At 35.6% G+C, this 8543-nt stretch overlaps 1 protein-coding gene across 1 annotated transcript; it reads right to left on the bottom strand.

Annotated features, from left to right (window-relative positions):
* Positions 1-202: 202 nt before the first annotated feature.
* Positions 203-925, bottom strand: LOC127094885 (uncharacterized). Its single transcript, XM_051033650.1, has one exon. The coding sequence runs from the start codon at positions 923-925 to the stop codon at positions 203-205; it is 723 nt and encodes a 240-aa protein (XP_050889607.1).
* Between the last annotated feature and the right edge of the window lie 7618 nt (positions 926-8543).

Genomic DNA, 8543 nt, shown 5'->3' with positions numbered 1-8543 from the left:
ATAGATTTTGTACCTCCTTTTTTACTAAATCGCTCAAGATAGGATTTATTCTTCTCTGATGTTCTCTAGATATTTTGCAGTCCTCCTCTAGCATAATGTGATGCACACATATAGAGGGATTTATTCCTGTTAGGTCCGAGATGTTATAGCCTAAAGTTGTTGGATACTTTCTTAATACATGAAGTAATTTTACGGTTTCTATCTATCCTAAGTCAACGTTGACTATTACTGGTCGCTCAAGCTCGGTGTCTAGGAATTCATACCTTAGGTTCTTGGGTAGTGTTTTAAGTTCTACAGAAGGTTTCTTTGGGCATGGCATTGGATTGGGTGTTAGTGTTAGACATTCCCTCACACAATCATCTACGTATGGCTCATGCCCATTATCGTCTTCGAATGTAGGATGAGATGGAATCTTTAGTACTTCAGTATACTTAGATGGTTCCCTCTCCATTTCTTTCACACATTCATCGATGACGTCTAGGAGACAACATAAATCTTCTATAGCTGACGGCTTTAAGAATTGAGCTAAAATAAATTGGACTTTTTCTTCACCAACTTCAAAAGTTAGATTTCCTTTCTTGACATCTATGATGGCTCCAGCTATGGCTAAAAAGGGCATTCCTAATGTAATAGGGATGTTGGAATCCTCCTTTATATCCATTATTACGAAGCCGGTAGAAATATAGAATTGACCTATACGAACGAGAATGTTCTCTAGCATACCTATTGGAAATTTAACAGAACGATCAGCTAGTTGTAGAGACATCTTCGTTGGTCTTAGTTCTCCTAAATTGAGTTTCTTGCATGTGGATAATGGCATTAAACTAACACTGACTCCTAAGTCGCACAAATCTTTGTCTATGATAAACTTTCCGATTACACATGGTATGGAAAAACTACCTGGATCTTTCAGCTTAGGAGGCATGTTATTTTGAATAATAGCGCTACACTCAGCATTAAGCGTAACGGTTTCATCATCCTTGATCGGTAAAATAGCAAGTGTACTCTTTGCACCAATGTAGTAATGAAATGGGAGTTATCCCAAGTATCGATCTCGAGGACTGCGTGATAAGTACAAATCTTTATAATAATTCCATTGAACAAAAGAACATAGGGGGTTTGTTGATTGTTTTTAAAAATGATAAGAACGAGAATAAATTACACAAGCGTATAAAAAGCTGATGAACGATATGAGAAAGCATGCTAAGGCAAGATGTGTGAATTGCTTTGTACTACACTACTTCCATATTATATAACATCTACGTTGTAGTAATTCAAAACCGATTCTCAAGAATTGTTTTCTCTAATTCCTTAGCCGAAAACCATTAACAATCAATTTCAATCCTTAATTCCTTAGCTATTCAAAATGACGTTACGAAATATGTAATTGATCAAGAATTAACGGCTACTATGGTTTGATCCTTATTCCTAAGTGATTAAACCGAAGTATTATTATACAACAAGCGATAAGGTGGTTTGTCCGACCTAAACCTTAACCATAGATCAAAATTCCATTTGTCTGATAAAATAAAGCATTAAGAACGTCGTATAATAATTTGAATTAAGAAAACATTGATAATCATAAAAACATAGAAAGAGTGTTCATATAGTAGCAATTCAGGGACACCCCCTAGCGTTGGGGGGTTTAGCTTCTCATAATATTCAAAGAAAACAAATTACAAAATAGAGACATTATAATTATTTGGTGATGAAGGTTGATTTTCATTCTCTTCCGATCTTGAAAATCTCTTCTTCTCCACACCTTGTAAGCTTTCTTCTCTTTTCTGTTTCTTCTTCGTACAATCAAAAGTGTCTTTCTCTTTACCAAAATGCAGACTAAATAGCTCCCAATCATCTAAAAACCTCGTTGTAGCGGGGTATTCGTTACCTTTAGGTTTATTGACTAAACCAAAAGTAAACATACAATTCGAGTCGCCACCGCACTTTTATTTGTCCAAAGGAAAGGCTAAAAAGCGAACAAAATCCAAGTAAGAAGTTTTATCAAATCAAAAACTAATAAAAATGTCAGAGATCTAGGTAAGGGGGTTGGTTATGAAATGGGAAGGTTTTACGCATCCAAAACATCCTTAGTACTCTAAGGGAACCTCTTTTTGCAAATATGTGTTGTAGGTTGGTATTTGTGAAAAATATGTGCAAAAGATTGGGGGGATGAGAAGAGAATAGATTATATTTACAAATTTGTTGTTTGAATGGATGAACCCATTGCCTATGTACCATCACAAAGGTATGATCAAAACCTCGTAGTTCGGGGTAAAAATCTCAAACATTGGTGAACTGATTTGATTAAAAGCCTTAAGGTTTTTTGTTATCAAAGGGAGAAAACTCAACCTAAACCAACAATCCACCATGTGAGGAGAGCTTCAATATACTAGTGAGGGGTTAACCCTATAATAAGTATGGAAGACTTATAATCCAATCACTAAGGATGAGGTGAAATTTATATCAACCATTATGATAACTCAAACCTATGACTAATGTTTATGAAAAGGTTTTAACAAAGGTGGCCATTGGAACCACAAAATCAAACTTGAAGTGAGTTGTATTTATAAGTTAGGGGTATTTACAAAATGAAGTCAAAGTTGAATTAAGATCTATTCATAATGAGTATTAATGAAAAGATTTTGGAAAGTCAAAGGCATAAGGCCTAGGTTTCTAATTTGGAAACAATGTCAAAGTTTACCCAAAAAGAGTTTGGCTTGGGTTAGAGTGAGGAGAAGAAGAGAAGGGCTAGTCCTAAAGCATACAAAGATAAGAGAGAAGATAAAACCCTTGGAGTTCCTTTTCTTGAAATCATAGAGATGATTCAAGATGTTCCTTTCCTTTGGACTTAGCAATCACTCAAGCAATCAAACAAATATTTAGATTCAAGCTCCTAGGATCTCCATTTGGCTTGTCTCTCTTAACTTGGCTACTCATGACAATGGTCCTCTTTACTATCTCAAGATGGAATCCCTATCACACAAGAGCAAATATCAAAAAGTTCACAATACAATAAGAGGAATGAACAAAGAATAAGTTTTGGAAAGGAAGTCCTTTGAAGTCAACTTTGATTTATCATTCTAAAGGCATGAGGCCTAGTTGCTCTTCAACAAGTTTAGCATTCTAAAGGCATGAGGCCTAGTTTCTATTGAACTCCTTTAAGCATAGGTATATCCTAATTCTAAGTCATTTCTCCTTTTTGCATTAGGTTCACACAAAACAGAAACAAAACCAACACAAAACAACAATATATTTATATACAATAATGAGCTCAAATGAGCAAAAGGAAAATGACATAAACATAAAATATGAGCTCAAGTAAGCAAAATGAAAAGTAATATGAATAAATGAGCAAGAAATAAAGTGCATTAAAGTAAATTGCAAGAAATTAAATGCTCAAATTAAAGTTAGTAGTTAGTGTAGTTATGTTAGCTTGTCATGAGACAATTTAGCGTTATGTTAAGCAATCGTAAGTAGACTAATGTAGTAGTCACACCTATCTGAGGCAGGTCAATAAAACTATAGGCAAATAAACACAAGTTAGAGATCATGACTAGTAAGCCAGGCTCCAAAAAAATGTCATGCCAAAAGAAAAGAAAAAAGGCCTTGTATGGACTTTAGGTTTTTTGCTTGACCCAGAAGAAACCTATCTTGGACGCAAGGCAACTCACTTGATCTTGGATCAAGTTAAGTTTGATTTGGATCAAAGAAGGTTAAGCCTCTCATATGTCAAGACTAACCATAAGACATTAACTCATTGGCCAAAAAATAAAAATAAATATAATTAAGATGAAATGGATGGAAAGAACATTCAAGTGGCAAACACAAATGATCAAATGAGAATTAAATCATCACCAATCAATGTTAAACAGAAGAGAAATAAAGATCACAAGTCAGCAAGTCAAACATATTTTTTGGAGTTAAAATAAATGCAAAATTAAAATGGACAAAATATGGTCAAACCTCAAATTCAATTCAAATCAACTTCAACAAGTCTAATTAAATTCTTATAGGTCAAACATGGTCAAACAAGGTTTGACAAATTTTCTCAATAATTTTTGAAATCAGAAACTATTTTAAAACAATTAAAAACAATAAAAATAACACAATATGAATTAAAATCTCAAATAAATCTCAAATCAATTAAGAAATTGATGAGACTATTTTTCATTGACTTATCATGATCCATATGTGTTAAGAAAATATTTTTTGGATTTTTCAGATATCAAAAAGTATTTTAAAATGAATTAAAACTATTAAAAACCAAATAATTCACAAAAAATATTAAATGAAGTCACAAAAATAATTAAAAATTAAAATATGAAACTAGATTTTTCAAGAAATTTTTTGGCATTGGTCTCATATTTTTGTGACTTCAAATAAAATATTTATGATTTTTTGAAAATAAAATGAATTAAATGAAATTAATCAGAAAATAAGAAAATAGCAAAAATCTGGCGCGCTTGGATCATTTTATTAAATGACGTGGCCATGATCTGAGGGTTCAAAGGCGCGGATGCACGAAAGGCCAAAGTCAAGCGCGCTACACATTGATTTAAAACAAGTCATAACATTGGAAGGTCGAGATTATAACGTTTCATCAAGATCCAATGGACCTGAGGCTCCCACGTGGGGATGGTGGTGGAAACCACCATCTTCTTCGGCCAGACAACTGGTTTCGGCCACCACGCACAGGGATTTCAACTTTGACGAAAATGAAAAAGCAAGGTATCAAAATGAAGCTGAGGTGATGTACATTACCCCTGTAACCATGATCACTCATAAAGTTCTTATTTAAAGAGAAACCTGAGCTTGAAGATCAGGGTGTTTAATCTGAAATGGCACGATTTGCAAAATTGAGACCACCACTGGCCTACCTCATGCTTGAGGACTTCAGAAAATAGCACAAACCAAAGGAATTCATATTATATTTCAAGATCTGAATCAAAAAAGTTTGGTGATATACCTCTAAAATGGAGCTTCAAACAACACAAATTGTCCAAGCTCTTGATCCAATTTTGATCTAGAAGTGTGATGATGATGCAAGGTTAAGGAATTAAGACTTGAAGATCAACTAATGATGTTGAAATTCAAGCTTTAAATTGAAAATGAAAACTGAAATTCCTTTAGGTGAGGGGTGGTTTTCAATCCAACAGCGTTTCAGATCTCCTTCAGGTTGATTTTTGAATGAGCATGAGCTTATATTTATAGCTGAACTTGATACAATGCTTGCTTTCCCTCGTGTGCATGAATTTTGGATCCTCCATGCATGGGCCTGTACAGGCGCATGTGAGGCCCAAAAGTGAATGGAAATGCATGCTGAGACCAAATGCAAGTGAATTCGACGTGTAATTGGAGCTGCATTTGCTTGTACATGACGTTAGGATGTGAATTGCACAAATGAACATAAACATTAAGCTCTTCGAAACTCCCACATGGAAAATCCAAAAATGGTCATGTGAGTAATGGTTAGAAAGCTCTTGGAATAAGGAACAAAGTCATGTTGGGAATAAGTTCATTTGGAGTTTGGAACTTTATGAAAACTGGCTGTGAAGTTTAGGGTGCAAAAGATGTCTAGGTTCCCTCTGAATTTTTTTGCCAAAAGCAAGCAACTTGCCCTTCTGTTTCAATAATGCAAGCCTCAAATGGAAAAACATCCAACATAAAAGTTGTATACCTTTTCAAGGTGATCAATTTAGACTTAAATTTTGCATAATTTGGATTTTCAATGAGAAAGTTATAGGCACTTGAAGTTGGACATTTTTCAAATTCAATGACTTAGGTCCAAAGTGACCTATAATGTTTTGTATTATCACATGTGTTTATTTTAGGATTATGAAATTTTGTCCAACATAAAATTTGAAGTATACATCTTAATATTTCTAATTAATTTGGTCTCACCTAAAAATAATAAAAATTAAGGAAGTTAGGTCCTTGGGAAGTTGACCCAAAATTAGGGTTTCAGTCAAAATGACCTATAATGTTTTGCAATGAATGATGACCTTCCAAGTTTCAAATGGATTTTTGATGAACATCAAAGTTGTTAATATGGTTCTTAAGAATATTTTTTATCTTGGGTTTATCTTCATTTGACAAACACATCACAAGTTATGTCTCAGTGATCTTCAGTTTAGTTAGATGACTTGACTGGTCAACTTCTCAAGGTCAAACTTCAAATCTTGATGAATGAATGATTGAGAAATCTCACATAAGCTCATATATGCATAAAATAATGAATTAAAGAACTTCCCTTGATTAAATTTGATCATAGGTTGAGGTTGTTTCATGAGCAAGGCACAGTCAATTCACAGTTGAATTAGGGTTTCCTTGGGAAACAATCCTCAAGCCCTTTGGGTTATCTTGATCAAATTGGAAAATTGAGATACTTGGGAGACATATATGATGATTAGGAGATTTTTGGACCATTGTCATGCCTGTTTTCATCTTCATCTAGCCACTTCATTGAGCTTAGGAGCCTCCTAGGAGCATTGGAGCACATGATCACTTGAGCTTCAAAACAAAAAGAGTTAGTGACATATTTTTGTGCTTTTGGTTAGTAAACAAAATTGTAAAATAAATAATATACAATACAAGCATGCTTGGTGGTCTCCAACCACCTCACACAAGTCCCACCCCTAGGGTAAAGGAGCCACACATGCTATGATCCTTGAGGCAATGCATTGAGCAAATGATATGATGCCATGAGGGATTTTAGGGTCAAAATTAGGGTCTTACAAATGCCCATATTTAAGGTCATTCTAGCCGGAGATGTGAAGGTTAAAATCTTCATCTCGACGAGGTAGAATGGGCTTAAATAATAACAAAGAGACAAATTTTGGTCCCTAAGAGACCTCATGATGCAAATGTATGCATGCAAAATAAAATCTTCATGGTGAATAATTGCCACGAAGGAAAAGAAATCAGAAGAAACTAAAAAATCCATAAGAGTAACATACTCACTAGGGAGACAGAGACTCTAGGGAAAAAGGTCAAAATGCGTGAGCAGGATACGACTTGAAAACTTGCTGGGAGACACGAAGGGATTCCATGAAAATAAATCAATGGAAAGACTCGAGCTGACGCAAAGACGCATGTATTGGGGAATATGTCCATACAACGAAACTATCCACAAAGGATACTTCGGATAAAAATTCGGACTCAGACGAGAATGTCCACAAAAGACTCAGCTGAGGAAGAAACAATGAGATATTACCGGTTACTGGGTAATAAACTCAAAAGAGGAGACATGTCATCAAAACACCGGTTACTGGGTGAGAGAACAACATGCTCAGGGAGAAAGAATACCTAAAACCGGTATAAGGGTGAGAGATATCAATCATCTGAAACATCTAAGGAAGACCTAAAAGGCATATTTCAACTCAGGAAAATCTGACTCCACAGGGGACCAAAAAGTCATAATAGGGAGCAGAAGGAAGGAACATCAGGGATACCGGTTACTGGGCATATAATAGGTGACCAACCAGCCGTGAATTGGGAACATATCCAAGACACTCATCATCCGAAAGGAGGGCTGAAAAAGCAAACTCGAATTACACGATGGACATTCAATTTCACAAGGAAATGCGAATCTTAATTAACTGGGGAAGAAAAAGACTTCGACTGGAGAGCGCATGAGACATATTATCTATTACTGTCATAACGTAGATAACATACTCGCATGGAAGATTATCCACAGCCGGTTACTGGGTTAATAAAGGATAAATCGACCGAAAAAGAAAGGACATCGGGATACCGGGTACTGGGTATAAAATGATGACCAATCAAAAAGAGAAACAATCATTACCAAACAAGAGTAAATGAAAGATGACTCGGCGGGGGATACATTGGCAAGAGCAATTATCCAGGAGATATATCACCGGTTACTGGGTGGTATACTCACAAGCGAAGGAATATCAATACCGAATATTGGATAAAGATAACCAACAAAAAGGGGATTACATCTACCGGTTACTGGGTAGAAAACCACAGAAATAGGACTTACAACTACCGGTTACTGGGTAGAAGGCCACAAAAATAGGACTTACAACTACCGGTTACTGGGTAGAAGGCCACAAAAAAAGGACTTACAACTACCGGTTACTGGATAGAAGGCCACAAAAATAGGACTTACAACTATCGATTACTGGGTAGAAGGCCACAAAAATAGGACTTACAACTACCGGTTACTGGGTAGAAGGCCACAAAAATAGGACTTACAACTATCGGTTACTGGGTAGAAGGCCACAAAGATTCACTGGGGAAAAGATGGACAATTACTGGTTACTGAGCAATTGAACAACTAACCCACAAGGAACTGCAGGGGATAACAAAAAAGGAGTCATTCTAGGAACAAACTAGAAAGACACAATCAAACAAGACTCAACCCGATGAGGATATAACTCAGGGGAGTAATTCCATCCCAATACACAGCTGGGGAGGAAACTGAAACAATAATCATCCACGAGGACATAACTCAGTAGGGAATAAAGAAGGAAAGATAGACACTTTCTGCCTATGGGGCTGACTTTATATGGAGAGATCAG

The sequence above is a fragment of the Lathyrus oleraceus genome, chromosome 6 (genome assembly GCF_024323335.1).
Source record: "Lathyrus oleraceus cultivar Zhongwan6 chromosome 6, CAAS_Psat_ZW6_1.0, whole genome shotgun sequence".
NCBI lineage: Eukaryota > Viridiplantae > Streptophyta > Magnoliopsida > Fabales > Fabaceae > Lathyrus > Lathyrus oleraceus.
This window is presented reverse-complemented; position numbering and strand designations above follow the sequence as displayed.